This window comes from Panthera uncia, chromosome B4 (genome assembly GCF_023721935.1).
Source record: "Panthera uncia isolate 11264 chromosome B4, Puncia_PCG_1.0, whole genome shotgun sequence".
Classification (NCBI taxonomy): domain Eukaryota; kingdom Metazoa; phylum Chordata; class Mammalia; order Carnivora; family Felidae; genus Panthera; species Panthera uncia.
In genome coordinates this window covers 37,841,932-37,860,906 of record NC_064809.1, presented here as the reverse complement: position 1 = coordinate 37,860,906, position 18,975 = coordinate 37,841,932, and the positions used below count along the sequence as shown (strand labels likewise).

The window sequence follows — 18,975 nt, the reverse complement described above, 5'->3', positions numbered from 1 at the left end:
GAGAAGAGAGTTCTCCACCCTTCGAAATGCTGAAGAGTCAGGACAATGTAGGATTAAGGTCAAATACAAGTTTGATGAGCTTGGATTTAAATCTGTTTTTGCATTAACTTGCTGTGTGGCCTTGGTCAAGTCACTCAGCCTCTCTGAGCATCGATAAAATGAAGATGCTAATATCTATTTCAGAGAGATGTGAGAAATAAATGAGAAGATGTATACAGAGACCAAGACATGGTGCCTGCCTCCAAGTGAACACTCAATAAATGGTAGCTGGTCTGTCTATCAGGATCTGTTTTGTTGCTGTTAGTTTAAATGGGGAGAAATTATTTTCAGGCTTCCACTACCCACCTTCTTTCACTCTAGAAATGTCTGTTTTCTTTTCCCCCTTCTTCTTTTTTCAATGGGCTGGCTGATCTATTAGCAATCACAGCACATTTCCCCTTGCCATTCTGTTAATGAGGAGGTGGTTGGTAAGAGAGGCCAGGCACACTGGTGAGCAGTTATGGCTGCCCTCTAATGCTCTCTCATTCTTTCTCAGCCTCACTCCATCCACACCACACCCACTTGTCTCTCTCATCTTCTGTGTTCAGGTTCTGCAAAGACTTGAAGAAATTGACAAACCCGGATGGCTACCCCTGACAGGAGAATGGTCTCTAGACCCCAGAGACCTGGAAAGGGTCCAAAGGAAAGTGGGGCCTGCCTGAGTCCCCTGGACAACCTGGAGTGTAAGGAGACCCAGGAGCTGGCACCGGTAGAGCTGGCCATGCTGAGCAAGGCACAGGAATTCTTTCAGACCTGTGACACAGAAGGCAAGGGGTTCATCGCCAGGAGGGATATGCAGGTAAGAGGCCAGCTCACCTGGAATGCCAAATGGCATGGCTCTCTCCATCTTGGGTTAGGGCCTGCCCCACTGGGGGCAGTAAAGGTGCCATCTACTCTGCCCTGGAAGGAGGTGTCAGCCTCAACTCTACTGGGAGCCAGATCTCCTAGGTTCATTCCTTTCCTGGCCTTTGCTTGCCGTCAGACTCACAGATTGTTTCCCCTCTCTGACTCAGTGACTGTCAGGTTTGGAAAATGGTGATAGCAACATACAGGACTTGAGTAAGACATGGTGGAGAACCTTCTGAAACAGAGTGGGAAGGCACCAGCTTGCTACTTCACAATAAAGCTTTGAGCTATGCTGAGGTGCTGTGTGTGCCTTAGGAACACATTGACAAGTGCAACAACCAGGGAGGAAGGCATTTCTGGAGCTCCTCCAGAAACCCAACCACACTCAACCCCTCATAACTGGGTCCCAAGAGACATACTGCAGAACCCCGGTGTACCCCATTGCCTGGTGCAGGGCTCAGCAAACTTTCTTTAAAGGGCCAGGCCATAAGGATTTTAGGCTCTGTGGGCCATGTACACGATCACAACCACTCAATGCCATGCTGCTGCACGAGCTGACATAGGCAATATGTACACAGGTGAGCTTGGCTCTGATCCAGTGAAACTTCTATGGACACTGAAATTTGAATTTTATATGATTTTTGTGTGTCCCCAAATAGTCTTCTTTTGATTTTTTTCAACCATTTAACATTATATCTCACCCCCGAAACTAATATAACATGGTATGCTAATTATCCTTGAATAAAAAATAATAAAAGTGTAAAAGCCACTCTTAGTTCACTAGCCATAAAAAACAGATGATGGGGTCCGATTTATAACCCTGGGGCATAGTTTTCCCACCCCTGGTCTAGTGCCTTTCCAGCATTCATGTCAAAAGCTTCTTCTGAGTGTCTTACTTAAGTCCGTTATGCTGCAGCCGTGATGTCCTCTGACATAAACAAGATGCAGGCTCCACCAGAGCAAGCTGGACTCAGCCCTTCTCCAGCTCTTTCCAGCCAAGAGCATCTTGGGGAGGGATGCATGGCCGTGCTGTTGCAAGAAAATCCTGCAATGGTCAAGTTTTCTTCTTTTTATTTTTTAATTTTATTTATTTATTTTGAGAGAGAGCACGAATGTGGGAGGGGCAGAGAGAGAGAGAGAGAGATTGAGAGAGAGAGAGAGAGAATCCTCACTGACAGCATGGAGCCTAACACGGGGCTCAATCCCACGAACTGTGAGATCATGACCTGTGCCAAAATCAAGAGTTGGACGGTCAACCAACTGAGCCACCCAGGCGCCCCTAAGCTTTCTTTTTTAAATTTGGCTTTTCAGAATACAGTGAAGTTGGGCAGTGGAATGTAGACCCTCATGGGGCTCAGTCCCCTTCTGGGCTCACATGTGGGAGCTGCAAAGAGATGAGCCATGTGACCCAGGTGAAGACTGTGGGTCTTTCCCTGGCCCCACAGGATGGTGTTTTCAGGCTTTTCCCAGAGCTCTTCCACCATGCCATAGATGCACGAATGGAGGGAAGAGACCCAGAGGACAGGACAGGCTTAGCCCACGAGAGAGCTCAGACCATCTGTGTTGTCAGTAGTTGGCTCCCCAGTACATTTCTGTCACTGAAACTCAACCCAAGTCTTACTCTCTATGGAAGGCCAGACTCTGTGTGCTTTGAGGAAACGCTGTCTGTGAACTTCATTATTGTCCTTCACAGGTCTGTGGTGGTTGGTGGTGGTGGTTTTAATGGCATACTTAACTTTTGATCGTCCCTTCTGGAAGGAAAGAAAAGGGAATTTGACATGTACTGAGGGTCAGCTCCGGACCATATGCGTGGTGCAATTCAGCACTTTCTCTGTGTGTGTGTGTCCCAATTAACCTTCACTGAAGCCCACACTTTACTGAAGGGAGGAAGAGTCATGGTGAATTTAAGCTGCAAAGCGTAAGTTGTAAGAAATCATTTGTATCTGACCCAGAATGAAGTCATAACCATCAAGTTGCAGAGGTACCAACTCAGCTACATTCCTGCTCAGTCCTCGATTGTGACCAAGGCAATAGGAAAAGGGGACAGACATCCTACCTAGTGGATACTTACACATCATGGCCTTTATTTCTACTTTGTTTTCCAAAGCTTCTGTGTACCTGTGGACAGTGAAGCATTTGAAATTTTCAGTTCTGTAGGCTGCGAAAGTGCTATCAAGGAAGAACAAGGCCCATCACTTAAGCACTATCTCTTTGCTGCTTTCTCGGGTCCTATCTGGGGGAAGATGGGCTGGAAAGAGATACGTGGAGAACAGCAACCCACACATCATTAACACTAGATGCTCTGTGGAAGCCCCATGTACCCCTTGGCTCTCCTGGGCAGAACCTACAGACATCTGTCTGTTCCTTGTCACTCCCTCACGGAGCTGCTTTGCCAGGTGACCCCTTTGGTTGGTGGTCACCTCCATGAACCCGACCACTACCACCTTGCTCACCTTTGGTTCTCAGCCCGGCCTCATGGGAACTGAAAGAAGAGCTCAGATTATGCATGCACACGAAAATTCAGCCACCGGGAGAGGCCCTTTAAAGCAGGGACTGAGGGGTGCCCGGGCAGCTCAGTCGGTTAAGCCTCCAACTCTTGATTTCTGCTCAGGTCATGATCTCACGGTTTGTGGGATCGAGCTGTGTCTGACTCAGTGCTGACAGTGCAGAGCCTGCTTGGAATTCTCTCTCTCTGCCCCTTTCCCACGTGCTCTCACGCTCTCTCAAAATAAATAAATAAATAAATAAATAAATAAATAAATGTTTAAAAAACAACAACAACAACAACAGGAACTGATTGTCAAGGAAGGTGAAGCCATGGACCCGAGGGAGAGCAGATCCAGGGGCTGGAAGAGGTGGGTAAAGAAGCAGAGTCAGAACAAGACCATGCAGGGCTTACTGTCCTTTAGGAAAAAGACAGAGTTAAGCTCCTCCCTTGGTGCTCTTATTCTTCTTGGTCCTGATAGACAAAAAACTATTTTCAGTGGGTGAGAAAGACTTTGTGTCCATCCAAGAGGTAGGGGTGGGGGGGTGCGGGTGGGGAAGGAGACTGCTGCAGGGTCTGAGCCCCAGCAGTATGGAGCCAGCCCACTCTGAGAGAGCAGGGACCACAGAAGGAAAGGAGCAGGGTCCAGGAGAAGTTTTTTCCTTTGGGGTCCCTGGAGAAACCTGGAAGAACCAGAGGCAGGCTGCACTGAGGGCAAGGGTGCAAGCTGTCCTATGCTGGGGCTCCATATGTGGACGTTCTACTGCAGGGACAGCCGGTGTTGGAATCAACCTGTGTGAACAGATTGTAGGCAGCAGTTTGAGAAACCTCAGCTCCATCCATGGCCCCTCAGACCCCACCCCCTCCTCTATGAGGAAACTCTCTGGGTTCCATGGGGATCGCTCCAGGCAGAATTGGGTTGAAGACTGCTTTGCAGGGCAGAGTCTGGTGCAGCCCCTAGACAAGCAGAGTCATGGGGCTGAGGACCCCGAGTGAAAGTCAGTCCTGCCTCATAGGGACAGAGGGACATGAGAAGGCCAGGCTGGAAGGGTGTGAAGGGACTTCTTCAGCCCAGAGAGGGAGAGGGGGCCAGTATGGGCAGAAGATCTCTCTGAAGACACCTAGAGCCTCAAAACCCCTGCTTCCTTGACTTTTCAAAGTGAAGTGATTACCTACCAATGCCAAGTACCTACCTCCCAAGACTGCCTAGACTTCCTAGACTAGCCACACTGTTAAGAATCATCTGGGGCGCCTGGGTGGCGCAGTCGGTTGAGCGTCCGACTTCAGCCAGGTCACGATCTCGTGGTCCGTGAGTTCGAGCCCCGCGTCAGGCTCTGGGCTGATGGCTCGGAGCCTGGAGCCTGTTTCCGATTCTGTGTCTCCCTCTCTCTGCCCCTCCCCCGTTCATGCTCTGTCTCTCTCTGTCCCAAAAAAAAAAAAAAAAAAAAAAAAAAAAAGAATCATCTAAGAGTTGCCAAACCAAATATTGCCTATTTGTGTGAGTAAAGTTTTGTTGGAACACAGCTGTGCTCATTCATTTACAACTTGCCCATGGCAGCCTTCATGTTTGTGGCAGGAGTGAGTAGCTGTGACAAAGACCAAAAGGCCTGCCCAGCCTGAAATATGTATTTTCTAGTCTTATACAGAAAAAGTTAGCTGATTCCTGGTTTAGGTTAACTTTGGACTCTCTACGATTTTTATAGCAAATTGCACTGAGTTTTAGCCCCGAATCTGCAACTTAATAGCATGTGAGTTTGTGTGAGCCTCTTAAACCCTCTAGGCGATAGTTCCTCATCTGTGAATTATTTATAGTACCTCCCAGGGTTAGAGAAGAATTAAATGTGCATATGCATGTAGAGCTCTTGGCCCTGAGACTGGGACCTGGAAATCCCTCCATAAATACACTTTGTGTGTGTGTGTGTGTGTGTGTGTGTGGTGTGTGTGTGTGTGTGTTGGGAGCAGGGGTTGGGGGCTTGTACCCTATATGTCCTCCACAGTGTGATTTTTAAAAATTGTGGCAAAATACACATAACATACAGTTTACTGTCTTAACCATTTGTACGTGTACAGCTCAACGGCATTGAGTACCTTCATGTTGTGCAACCATCCCCACTGCCATCTTTAGAACTGTTTGCATCTTCCAAAATGGAAACGCTGTACCCATTAAACACTAACTTCCATGGGCTCCTCCTCCCCACAGTCCCTGGCAACCACCATTCTGCTTTCTGTCTTCTTGAATTTGACTACTCTAAGTTCCTCCTATCAGCGGATCACAGGTGTCTATCCTTTTATGACTGGTTTGTTTCACTTGGCATAATGCCTTCAAGGTTCATCCGTGTTGTCACAGGTGTCAGAATTTTCTGCCTTTTTAAGGTTGGATAATATTTCATCGTACCTGTGCACTGCAGGTTGTTTATCCATTCGCTCATCGACGGACACCTGGGTTGCTTCACACCCTCGTGTGAGACTGATGCTGTTGTGAACAGGGGGGCGCAAATACTCTGAGTCCCTGCTTTCAATTCTTCGGGGTATATGTGCAGAAGGAAAATTGCTGGACCATATAGTAGTTCTGTTTCTGAATTTTCTGAGGAGCCACAGTACTATTTTCCAGCCAAACCATCATACTATGACTTGAAGTGCTCATCTGTCTCTCCTCGGGGACAAAGAAAAGGCATGCCTGCTAAAGAGGGGGCCTTCCACTCATATCCAGCTGGTGCTATTGTTGTGTGTGTCCAGTCTACATGAGTAGGGCAATTTTGCTTCTTAGAGGACGTTCGGTGATGTCTGGAAACATTTTCGATGGAAACTAGATGGGGGGATGCTACTGGCACCTACTAGGTATTGTCAGGGATGCTGCTACATACCCTATAAGGCACAGGATGGCGCCCTCTTCGTCACCCAACAAAGAATTAACCATGCCAAGATTTCAGTAGTGCCGAGGTTGAGAAACCCTAGGCTATACCAAACAGTCAGCCCAAAACAAGCACGTGAAAACATAAAGCAGAATAAAGGTAATCTCACATCTCAGACCTTGAATTCTCCTTATAAAGATGTTTGGAGTAGCTGAGTTATGATACAGGGAAGAGAATTTTTGGTGCTGGAATAGAGAGGTCTGAACAGAATGCTGTAGAAGCCCCAGAAGAAGGGAGACTTTAATTCTGGCCATAAAGATGGATCTCTTCTGGTTTTCTCTTTAATAAGTTTTCCTCAGACATGTTTGAAGCTGTGCACCCATTCATTTTAAGCTGTGTGAGGCATGTTACTGGACTGGTGACCAGGAAGGTAGAGGGGTCTGGCTAGAGTGTAGAAGAAGATGGCATTTTTCCATGGTTTTGGGAGCCCCAGGCCTTTACACTGCTGCTGCAGAATTGCTTCCTATTCCTGGTCTTGGAAAATGTCCAGTTTGTAAGACCTTGCTGAGAATCTACAGTAGTGCTGGCCAGGACTGGGAGTATGAGAGGTCCAGACCAATGCTCCCTAGATAGGAGTTCAGCGTCTCCTGCCATCACCCTTAGCCGTTCATTCATTCATTCATTCAACAAGTATCTGAATACTCCATGTTGGTCAGCATGGGGCTACCTGGGGACATGATAGTGAATAAAAACGAACAGAATCCCTGGCTCAGATCTCCTAGTCCACTGAAGGAGCAGACATTCATCAACTGATTGTATCTATCAGTATATAACTACAAGCTGATAAAAGAAGGCAATGTGTTCAGGGGAAGGCACAGCCTGGCCCTGACCCAGGGGCTGCAGAGCCTGAATGAAACAGGAGTTCAGAGCTAACTTAAGGCAGTGGAGGGAGGCTGGCTTTGAAGGAGCTGCACAGTTTTACAGAGCAGCAGCATGAATTGGGTGAGCTGACTTCCTCCCCATTCCTCCTCCCTCCCCCGTCTGCCCTCCCAGATGGAAGTACAAGTGAAAAACAGGATCTCTGGAAGGCTAGTATGTGGTGCTGCTGGCAAGAGAGACTTTTGGTGGTAGGTGGGTAGGCAGGGCATGGTAATGCTGAGTACGGAATTCTAGAAAGAACATAGCAGAGGACGCTTTGACTATAGCTGAAGCCCCAAATGAGAAATCAGCTCTTTAATCCCAGCGCTGGTCTCCGCTGTGACTTTAGGCAAATCTAGAGCCTTGCAGGCTCTCCCATCAGTGGAATGAATAATCCTGTCCCTCTTTGCTCTGCTTACCTCACTTGGCTGAAAATGTAGACAGCACCAGGTGCCCAGGAAACAAGACCAGAATGAGTTGGTTTCACATGTCTCTGCAGGCCCTGAGAACAAAGATACATAAGAGGTGATTATGGTGATTGAGACTAAAGAATTTTTCCAGTAGGGCCAACAAAGAGAGGGTCAAGAATCTGGCATGGTGCAGCGTGCAGAGAAGGCTGAAGAAGCACTCAGTACTAATTTGCCAGGACAGGAGGAGCAAGAACTACTTGGAAGATCTAATATCACTTTCTCCAGGTTCACGGACAGCAGAAAGAGGAAACCAGCCCGAGTTGTAGACAAAAGAGGCTGAGATTAGGTGATGGAGGGATTTGTGTTAGATTCAGGAATAGAGCCTAAGGTAGTGTATATTCAACAGCTTTTCCCAGTTCATGTCCTCGAGAGAAAAGGTACCCACGTGTGGGGGTGGCTTCAGTGAAAGGCAAATTGAGGGTCCCACCAATGTCGGCAGACCTCTTGCAGCCCATTTGTAGCTCCAGTCCTATGTGAGGCACGTCACTGATCAGATCCAGCAATCCTAGGCTGATGGTGACGGTGGGAAGGAGGAAGGATTACCCCAAGGAGAGGGCCAGACTTGCAAGGGTTTTCACCCTACCTCCCGTGTTATGCCTTTGGTTTCAAATGGGGCTAATAAAACTTCCTGCTTGCAAAATTGACTCACTCCTCACCCCGCATACTCTTACTGTGGCTTTTGAGACAGCTGGTTTATGGATGTTGATAAGCCAGAGATTCTGCTCTGTGCTGAGCAGATGCGCTTCTAGACTCTGCACACACGCTCACTCCCCTTGCTTTCTAAAAAACTCATTCATATTTAATTCAGTTCTCCTAAATGGCTTCCACATCATCCTGTCTTTCCACTTTGTAATGCATCACAGTCTGCCTTAATGCAGTACCTGCCAAATTAAACTTTATGGCTTATCAGCTAGAAGATTGCCATAGGATCAAGCCAAATGTTCTCGCAAGTTGTGTTATGGGCTTTCACACCTGCCGGCTCGTTTTCATTGTTCAGAGGGGTATATACCTTCCTTCCTACAGCCCTGTGTTCATTGTCTTCAGCTGTCAGTCACTTGCATACTGGCGATTTTGTGCACCTGTCCCTTGGGTAATGGGGAGGAAGGGGAGGGGCAGCTGGGCTATAATGAACTCCCTTGGGGAGTCCTCGTTTGGAGACTTAGATTATTAGGGTATAAGACTATGCTTGCTTCAACTATGCAAATTAGCCTTGGCCTGGGGCCACTGCACATCAGGCAGAAGGCCGGAGGGAAGCATCAGGAGCTCAGCCACTTGCTCCTCATCCCTTGGGCTGGTCCCTGCCCTCCCATCCTGTGTGACCCTAGCCAGGCCAGGGCTCAGGTTCAGTGCTTATATGTAACTTCCTTGCACACCATCTTGTCCAATTCTCCCTTAGAACACAAATGCTCCTGGGGGAATGACACCTTAAGCCGGTGACAGTTAACATCTTTTTGGTTGGCAGCCAGTAGGGGGCAGAAGTGGGGCACAGCCTGGTGTGATGGGTGGGGGTCACTCAGAAGAAGGGGGCTTATCCAGCTTCCCCCGCAGAGCTGAAGGACCAAAATGTGTGTCCGCCAAAACTTACAAATGTGGTGCCGGGGCCCTGGGACGTGGGTGGCCTCCATCAGGAAGGCTCCTGAGGGTGTGACCCATACCTGCATCTCAGTAGAGGAGGTACCAGGCAGAGGAAAGGGGCCTGAGGAGACCAGGAAGGACTAGACATGAAACCTGGCTCTGCCATTCACTTGCTGGGCCTTGGTGGGTCAGTGGATCCATCACTCTCATTCTCTCTCTCTCTCTCTCTCTCTCTCTCTCTCTCCCCCCCCACCTTCCTACTACCTTTTACCAAATGCTTTCTCTGGGCCAGGCACTGTGCCATGTTCTTTATGTTCACAGTCTCATTCAACTTGACAACACCATGTCCCATGGCTGTGATCCTCCCACAAGATTCAGTCCAGTACAGTTCTGGTCCTTTGTGGCTGTGAAGAGGGCCAGTTTTGGAGTCAGACCCCGGATTTGACTATGCATTGTTATTTACTAGCTAGGTGACCTTTGGGCAGGTAACTTTAACCTGTAAAATGGAGATAATAATGCCCACCTAGAGGGCTACCACGAGAATTCAGTACAAATGTACATGTTTATAAAAATATTGATAAATATTTTATTTATTTATTATTTATGGATCGCCTAGCAAATTGCCTAGCACATTAGGAGGCACCCAATAGTCAGTGTTGTAGCATTCAAAGGAGGAGAAGGATGGGTGGTAATGGGGTCTTTTGTAGGCCAGGGCCCACTCTGGACATTTCTGGCAGAAAGCTCTGCCTTCCCAGGGCAGCCCTCTGTGATGATCCGAGTGTTAACCAGTGCCATCTGGATTGTTTTCAGAGGCTCCATGAGGAGTTACCACTCAGCCTGGAGGAACTGGAGCATGTGTTTGACGCCCTGGATGCTGATGGCAATGGCTTTCTGACGCCAGAGGAATTCACCACTGGATTTAGTAAGTTCTGATGGATGCCGGGGCCCCAGCTACATAAAGCTATGTAAGGTGTATGCCTCCTCCCACACCACACCCATGGGTCTGTGTAGCACAAGCTTCCCTGTCCTCCTGAAGTTTCCAGGCTCCAGATTATTTGGGCCTCTTTTCTGGTGTCTGCACCAGCTGTTCACACCACTGTTCTCTCAGTGCCCACTGCACTGTCTCTGCCAGGTCCCCTCCCACCTGAGAAGGGCAAGGGGAATGCAAGGGAGCTTGGGCAGAAGGCTTGACATAAGAGGGGAGCCAAGATGAGATTTCCAGCCTCTCCTTGTCTCCTTTCCTTTCTGTGACACCAGTTCACAACAAAGTGGGATGGCTGCATGGCTCATTTCAGCCTGGGTCTGGCTGAGTCTTCCCGGGTGAGGGGAACCAGCTATCAGAGGAATTTCTAGAGGGTTTGAATAGACCAGTTATTCTCAAAGTACCCAGGAGGAAGGAGGACAGAGATTCATGAACAAGATAAAGAAACCAGAAATACCATCAGATAAGATACTGGTCAGATACTTATCAGAGCAGGTACTGGTCAGCAGGCAGGTCTTACCACACATCTGCCTCATATAAGGTGCCATATAGTTTGTTTAGAAGTATCTGAGGTCTTTCCTGACCTCTAGGAGCTTCTAACTGCCTTGGGAGCGTAAGACAAATTGCTGTATATTACAGGCAGTATGAGTATGGAGAACATGCACCAAAACTGTTATGTTGCTTGTAAATGTGAAGTTCAGTGATGCCACTGGGAGAAGTGACTAGATGGTAATATGGAGCACAGTCAGCCTGCTGGAGGTGGACGGAGGGGAGGCTCTTGTTGTTTAGAGAAGAACCCAATGAAGAGATGAGCTCTAAGCTGGAGAGCCACAAAGGTGCCACAGGCCTGTCATCCATTCTGCCTTTCCCAGGTTGTAGCAGCTCACTCAGAATCTCATGGAAGATGGGAAGACCCCAAATCCAGGAGCTGGTGTCCAGGAATGTTTGCTGGAGGGGGTTTCCCTTTTTTTTCCTTCAGAGGAGCCCCAAACGATTCCTGGCAACTAAGAATGATAAGGTCTTCCCGGGTGCATATTGCCTAATTCAGATCCTTGTGCTGTGCATCCTATAGGCCACTTCTTCTTCAGCCAGAATAAGCCAGGTCACGAAGACGCAGGCGAGCAGGTTGAACGGCTCCAGGAAGAGAAGGTATATCAGTCCAGAGGGGAAGAACATGCGGGCGGCATGGATGAAGATGAGGAGACTCAGTTCCAAACACTGATGGACAAACTTGGAGCCCAGAAGGTTTCCGAGGAGTAAGTGACAACAGTGATTTGGGGAATGGAGCCCAGCCTAGGAGCAGCCCCTTCGTCTGCCCTGTGTACCATTAAAGTTTGTTAAGCACTCAGCCAGGCCCCAGGTGCTGGGCTGCCAGCGAGGAGGCTTGTTCCGTACCGCCTGCCCTTGGCTGACCCCTGTCTGTGCGCCATGGACCAGGGGCTCTGTGTCTGCTTTTTTACACTGTCTCATGGGAAACACTCCTAGGCCCCTCTTCTCCCACTCTCCTCACTTCTACCCTACATCGTCAGCATGGTCCTTGGTTCCATGAGGAGTGTTGTGCAGCACAGGGCGTGCCGGGCCTGGAGGGTTTCTCAGTGTGTTTTGCTGAGGCTTCCGGTCACCACCAGCCTGCCAGCATTTCCACCTCCCCCAAAGCCAGCCCTGGGTCTCAAGGGCTGCAGGGCATCGCAGCCAGCCCCACGGTGCTGTGCTCCTGCCAAAGGTACCTTACGTGCAAGCATTTGCACACTGTATCCCTGAGCCGAACCTAACCATCAGGAAACTGAGGCAGGAAGTGAACCCATTTGTACCAGCCCACTACTTGGATAATCAATAGCTCGGCTGAAAATTTCAGATGGCTGGAACTTCAAATAAAACATAATCCCCCATTTTCCCCCCAAAATTTATCTAAGCCCTGACATTTAAAATGAAATGCAGTGGGCCCGCCTGGGTAGCTCAGTTGGTTGGGCGGCCAACTTCAGCTTAGGTCATGATCTCATGAGCCCCATGTCGGGCTCTGTGCTGCCAGCTCAGAGCCTGGAGCCTGCTTCAGATTCTGTCTCCCTCTCTCTCTGCCCCTCCCCCGCTCATGCTCTGTCTCAAATAAATAAACTTTAAAAAAAATAAAATGAAATGAGATAAAAATAGGATAAAATAATTAAAATAAAATAAAATAAAATAAAATAAAATAAAATAAAATAAAATAAAATAAAATAAAATGTGATGTAGCTGGTGGAAACCAGTGGCCTGAAAAACATGGAATAACCTTCTTCTCCCTTTTCCCATTGCATTTTGCCTTTCCGTTTCTGGGTCCCCTTGGTCCTGGGTTGGCTATGTGTTCCAAGAGTAAAAATGGCCTAATGATTGGAGCTGATGTGTCCCAGGCTTGGGAGGAGAAGGAACTGGGATTGAGAATGATAAAGAGGAAGCAGGAAAGGAGGGGTCTGCATACAACACACAGGCCAGAAAAAAGATCTGCAGCTTTGTGGAATTTTGAGCAAATGATTTGATAGACTGTGTCAGAGTTGAGAAAGGCTGGCAAAAGCCTACGAGGGATCCTGGTGAGACGCTTGGGGCGGGGGGGGGGGGGGAAGCATGTTTGACCCCAGCAGCAGGGGCAGCATCAGGGGCAGATCTTCTGGGCGTGGGCTGGGGCACGTGGGTGTGCAGGTGGGTGGGAAGTGCATGAGACAGAGACCAGACTCAGATCCTCTAGGGGTAAGAGGCACAGCGACCACTGCCAGTGACCCTGTGAAGCCTCTTCTTGGCGGGGGGGGGGGGGGGGGTGATGTGGGTGAGCCGAGGCACTGTTATGAAAGAGAGGCACCTCTCCATCCACCCATTCCTTCTGGGGAAGCCCCCTTCCTGGCCAGGCTCTCAAACCAGTCTACCCAATGTTACCCCGAGGGCTCGTGTCAGAGGCCAATGCAGAACTGAGCCAGCATGAGGCATCCTGGGAAGGCTCAAGGGAGGGTTTCCACAGTGGTCGCAGAAATTGATATGTAGTAGACAGTGGCCAGCACCTTCCATCCCCGTGGAAGCTAAACAAAAGGCAGAAGGCTCGTGTTGCCACATGAGGGGGGTGTCAAGACCACGGGGCCCCAGATGAGGAAACAGAGGAGGCTGTGAAGACTTCAGAGGTCTTCCAAGATTTCACGCTCCAGAATAGCTTGTGTGTTGTTCTGGAAGCAGGCAGATGGGTCAGCTGACCTCCCAGGGTCTCTTCTAGCCCTGCACCCCTAGCCCCTTCCACCAGGAGCAGAAGCAGTAGGCTGGACGTCTGGACTCCCAGCTTTTCACAGTTGTCCAGTTGGCTGAGTGATTTGGCAGTTTAAGGGCCTTGGCTTATTTTTCATCAAGAATTGACAGATTTGTCCCTTCTCCAGAAATCTGGAAGGGAGTGATGTGGCCATGAGTAAGTGGTTCAAAGAGCTTTGGAAGAGGGTCTGCAAATCTTACTGGAGGCTCTAGCCGATTGGCTGTCCCATATCTGTGCCCCAGGCACATGGCTAACATGCACTGTCAAATGTCACTTGTTTTTTAAACATTAAAAAAATTTAATGTTTATTTGTTTTTGAGAGAGAGAGTGTGAACAGGGGAGGGGCAGAGAGAGAGGGAGACAGAATCCATAGCCGGCTCCAGGCTCTAAGCTGTCAGCACAGAGCCTGACACGGGGCTTGAACCCATGAGCCACGAGATCATGACCTGAGCCAAAGTCAGATTCTTCACTAACTGAGCCACCCAGGCACCCTTCAAATGTCACTTCTCAGGCAAGCTTCTCAAATATAGCACTTGTTACACAAGAACAAAGGATCTTATTCTTTATCCTGAGGGTTCCTGGTTGTAGCTCCCCTCAGATCATGGTGGTTTTAGAATTTCATGGGTTACAGGTCGGACCGCTGTTCTGGCTCAGTTTGATGGTCGGCTGTTTCTCCAGAGAGGGAGAGCATGGTCCGCGGGGTGCGCCACTGCCTCCGTCCTCCCGTCACTGATCAGTGTGGCCCTGTGAGTCTCTCCTGCTCTCCAGTGCACACCTGCCCTGTGTGCCTCTTAGCCAGGGGCAGTGGGGGTGGCAGTGGCTCTGGACATGTCACTCTGTGTCTTTGTCTCTCTGCCTGCCTGCGTCCCTGCCAACTTTCTACTTGTCTTGCCCTGTGTGCACACACATCCTGCAGATTTGCACCTTCCCTTCCTTTCTCCTGTCGCTCATTCCTGGTGCCACCAGGCCCCAGTGGGGTGCTGCATATTCTCCTCCATTCCCCGCAGTGACAATTGCTTTCTGCCATCCATCAGATGGCATGTCTTTACCTCTCAGCTGTGAGGACCGTCCTTCCTGGGGCGACAGGCTCTCTCCTTTAGCTCCATGGCGTTTGTCCTCACATGCACCAGGCTCCTGTCCTCTCTCCTCTTCCTGACATTCTGAGATGCTCCCAGCACGTGGCCTTGCACAGTCAGCACCACCAGCCCCTGGGGAAAACCAGAGCGTGGAAGCAGTGGAGGGTGCGGTTAAGGAGGCAAGGACAGAAGACAGACAGCCCGAGTTTGACTCTTGACCCTGTCATTCATCAGCTGAGTGATCTGAGACAGATCACCTCACCCTCTTTCGGGGGTAGTAGAGCACCAGCCTGGTAGGTTACTGTGAGGGTCAAATAGGCCGATGTACATAGAGTACCTAGCATACAGGAGGCACTCAATACATGCTAGCCACTCCTGTCATGATCATGACAACGGTGTTCTGGCTGTCACTTTCACATCTGGGAAGCTCAGTGTTTGCATGCTCTGACATCAGTGTCCCCCTTTCTGTCGCAGTGAAAGTGATATCAAGCAAGTCTGGCTGCAGCTGAAGAAGGACGAGCCTCACTTACTGTCCAATTTCGAGGACTTCCTGACCAGGACCTTCTCTCAGCTCCAGGAAGCTCATGAAGAGAAGAATGAACTGGAGTGCGCCCTGAAAAAGTGAGTACCCAGCCTCAGCCATTCTCTGTTCCTATGTGTGGCAAACAGAAGCAGAAGGTACGCTTTCTCATATTCCGTGAAGCCTCCTTGTCACTGTCTCCCAGAGTGGGGCCCAGGCCCTATGGCGGCCGTGATATATAGATACTGTCAAGCCCTTGCACACTTTTATCAGGCCCTCAACATATGCTAGGCACTATTTTAAATATGCACACCACCTCATTTGGACCATTCACTGTATTTTTTTCAAGTGCATTTATTTATTTTGAGAGAGAGAGAGCATAAGTGACTGGGGGAGGGGTGGAGACTGAGAGAGCAGGGGAGGGGCAGAGAGAGAGGGAGAGAGAGAATTCTAAGCAGGCTCCTCGCTGTCAGCACAGAGCCCCACGCAGGGCTCGATCCCACAAACTGTGACATCATGGCCTGAGCCGAAATCAAGAGTCAGATGCTTAACTGACTGAGCCACCCAGGTGTCCCCTGGACTATTCACTGTTACTCACACTTTATAGATATGGAAATCGAGGTACTGAAAGGTGAATGACAGGCCTCAGGACATACAGCTTGTAAGTGGCAGGGCCAGCATTCAGGGTGAGATAGCCTGGCCCCTGAGACTGCACAGGGAGGGTTCCACAGCCCGGCTCTCCCCCCCCCCGCCCCCCCAGCTCTAGACCTGCCCTTGGTCCCACTGAGTACCATCCTGACCACTGTCGGGAGCATCACACCCTCACATCTCTCCTGCCATCTCCTGGCCACCAGGGCCTCTGCAGTAACTACTGGTTTCTAGTGCTCCCCCTTTGCTTGGAGAAAGCATCCCAGCATGAACCTGAAGCCAACCTGAGTCAGCCTTGTGCCACAGCCGTGGGGCCACATAAATGCTCGTCCACCTGTGAGAATGGTGTGCCATTGGGGTACCACACTTGTCCCTACTCATCAAGTGTACGTTACAGCAGTGAGCTCACATTTTGTGAAGCCTGGTGTAACCAAGAATGGTTCTTAACCCTGAAGATGTGGCCAAAGTACCGGGCTGGGTTTGGGCAGCACTGAAGTGGTCCTCCGGGTGACTGCACATGCTCTTGTCCCTGCCCAGAAATCGCTCCTATGGCATGGGCAGCCTCAACAGTCCTAATGCAGACCACAGGCCCCTCCTTGCGAAGCTCCTGGTGCCCAGCACCACGCCCTGGGGGCGGGGCTTCAGAGTCTCTACTGACATGGCCTTGGGGAAAGCACGCAAGCCCCTGATTTAGAAAGAGACCACCACATGCCTGTGTCTTACTGTGTAGATCAGTTGTCCACACATTGCCCTGAACTCCTTTGCATCTTGTGTCACCCCCAGATCAACTCTAAAAATTACTTGTTGGGGTCCAACGGGTATACTCAGGTCTGGAAAAAAGGACCTTTAAGAGCCTGAGTTATGAAAAAATTGTGGCCAAGTAATACCGGGGAAAGCACAGTTTGGCTGGAGGAGTGTTATGAATATTCTGGGCAGAGGCCCCAAGGCTCAGAGAAAAGAAGGGTTGAAAGTATACTTCCATATAGTTTTTAGCTGATTAAGCTGTGACTCAAGCAGATCTGAGTTTGCATCTTGGCTTTGCTCCTTAATAGCTGTGTGACTCAGGCTAAGTTACTTAACTTCTCTGAGTCTCAGCTTCCTTATGTGTAAGATAGGGATGATAATAAAATACTGGCACATAATAAGTATTCAAAGGATGTTAAAATAATAATACTTATCATTTTAAATAAGTATGTTTGTCAGTATTAGAGGATTTTCCTGGTTAAAGTGAAGAGTTTGAGCCTGGATATGACCAGTGGTGAGGTTTAAAGATCCCTTTACCCTTCCAGACAACATGGTATACAGCCAGTAGCATTGGCATCACCTAGAACTTTCTTTGGGTTGCAGAACCTCAGGTCTCACCCCAACCCTACTGATTCTGCATTGTAACAAGATACCCAGATGCTTTGTGTGTGGATCTGAGAAGTGGGGAGCTGGGAATCAGGAGCTCTGGATTGAAGTCATGTGTGGCTCTCCAACCAGCTAGCTCTGTGACCTTGCTCAAATCTTTTGGTCTCTCTGAGCTATGGTTTTCTCACCAGTAAAATAAGGGGCTGTTTTAGTTTCTGACTCTCCCTGCAACCCCACTTTCCTCTGACCCCAGTGTTGCTCACCCTGAGGAGCCACAGAAAAAGTCAGGTGGTACCTCCCAGAGAAGAGGGTGCTCTTTTCTCTAAGGAAGGTGAGAGGAGTCACAGCCTGAATGGGCAGGCAGCGACCCAGCTCATGGCCTGGAATCTTCACTGTAGGATGCTTCTCTGCTGGCCTGCACTCCCACAGGGAGAGGCCAGCGCTCTTGACTTGTTTCAGAGCTGGTTAGCCCTCACATTCATCTTAAAGTGACCTCGTTTAGTGCTTTTGCCCTCATTTAATGACTATTAAAGAGTTCTTGAGATGAAAGCCAAGGTCACTCTTGGCTGCATGTGCAGAACTAGCTCAGCCAAAGGTTCCAGTGGATTATCCCTGCCAGGTGCATCTGCCCTGGGTCAGCTGATGGAAGCCCCCTCCTGGCTGGAGAGCTGTGGTAGGATTAGGGGTCCCTGGAGCTCCCTAGCCCACCTCAGGGGTGTTCTCTGGGTGCAGAACCAGAGACCGCAGGCTGTAGTGAGCAGAGCACTAAAATCTCTCAGGAGAAATCCAAGCTCTTGCCCAGGCACTGCCACTGACCAGCCGTGTGACCTTGGGCAGCTTGCTTTATCTCTCTGTGTGTCGGTGTCCTCCCTGGTGACATGAGAAAATAGGTGTGGTGTTTTTCACACTTTTTGTGATTGTGAGTCACCAGAAGAAATGCATTTGACTTTGCAACTCGCATACACTTCTGTGTGTGGGTAACTGAACATTTCCTGAAATGGAGCTCATGCTTCCTGCATGTGATGTACTCTGATATTCTCTATTAGAGCCTCTTTTATTCTCTTGTCTTCTGTTAAAGAAACCAGAAAGGTTGATCACATCAGGGCTTCTGGGTTGTGACTGAAGCAGCTGATCTACAGGGCCTCTTGCAGCTCAGCTGTCAAACAAGTAAACAGGAAATCCCGATAACGTATAGACTATTTCAATGGGAGGCTTGACGAATAGCCCAGGGTGAGGTTAAGTGATTCTGAGACATCATTGAGGAGATGAATTTGGAGGTTTGGGGATGTGTGCGGGAGGGGCATGTCTAGGCATCAGTGAGGGGGGAGAATGGAAGCTCTCGGAATGGCCTGATTCAGGCTGGAGTTGGGGGGATCCTGAGGACGGTCTGAACCCCTCCCAGTCTCCTCCGCAGCTGGTTTTTCAGTGTGGGGTATAACATGTTGCCTCCACAAGGCCAACGAACACCTGTCCCAGACATGGCTCAAGTCATTGCCACTGTGTGTCCCCTCCCCCCCCCCCCAGGCTAGGCACCCAGGACACAGGGTGTCCTTGTAGCTCGCCTTAACAATCACTTACTCTGTGCCAGGCTCTGAGTTAGGCAAATAGAACACAGAGTCCTCATCTTGAGGAGTTTGTGATCGCACTGATAAGGTCGAGCTCATGCTCATAAAAATTCCGCAACAAAGCCAACCAGAGAATTCGTACCGTTGAAACCCTAGACAGCGCTGACATAGGCAGCAGAGGCTTTTGCTTCCTCCTCCTTTTCCAAACCACACACCTTGTTTATCCCTCCTGTGGAGCCCAGAGAACATGGGACTGACTGGTGGAGGCGGGGGGAGGGTCCTGTCCCAGCTCCCCAGGCTGAGTCATGTCCCTCAGGGATTCAGTTCTGCTGTAGTGAGTGAACCAGGTCTGCTCTGGCTTCTGGGAGGGAGGGCTGTGCAGCTGGCCTG

At 49.6% G+C, this 18,975-nt stretch overlaps 1 protein-coding gene across 9 annotated transcripts in view; it reads left to right on the top strand.

The window, feature by feature from the left end:
- The window catches only part of CRACR2A (calcium release activated channel regulator 2A), a 132,570-nt gene that overhangs the window by 55,914 nt on the left and 57,681 nt on the right, over positions 1 to 18,975 (top strand). For all 9 annotated transcript variants that reach the window (XR_007456570.1, XM_049624919.1, XM_049624918.1 and 6 more), the window contains 4 exons: positions 588 to 838; positions 9,996 to 10,107; positions 11,240 to 11,423; positions 14,977 to 15,123. Coding sequence is in view for 8 of the 9 variants with exons in the window: in XM_049624919.1 (XP_049480876.1) it covers positions 623 to 838; positions 9,996 to 10,107; positions 11,240 to 11,423; positions 14,977 to 15,123 (659 nt within the window). In the remaining variant the exon portion in view is untranslated. The remainder of the gene's footprint in view (positions 1 to 587; positions 839 to 9,995; positions 10,108 to 11,239; positions 11,424 to 14,976; positions 15,124 to 18,975) is intronic.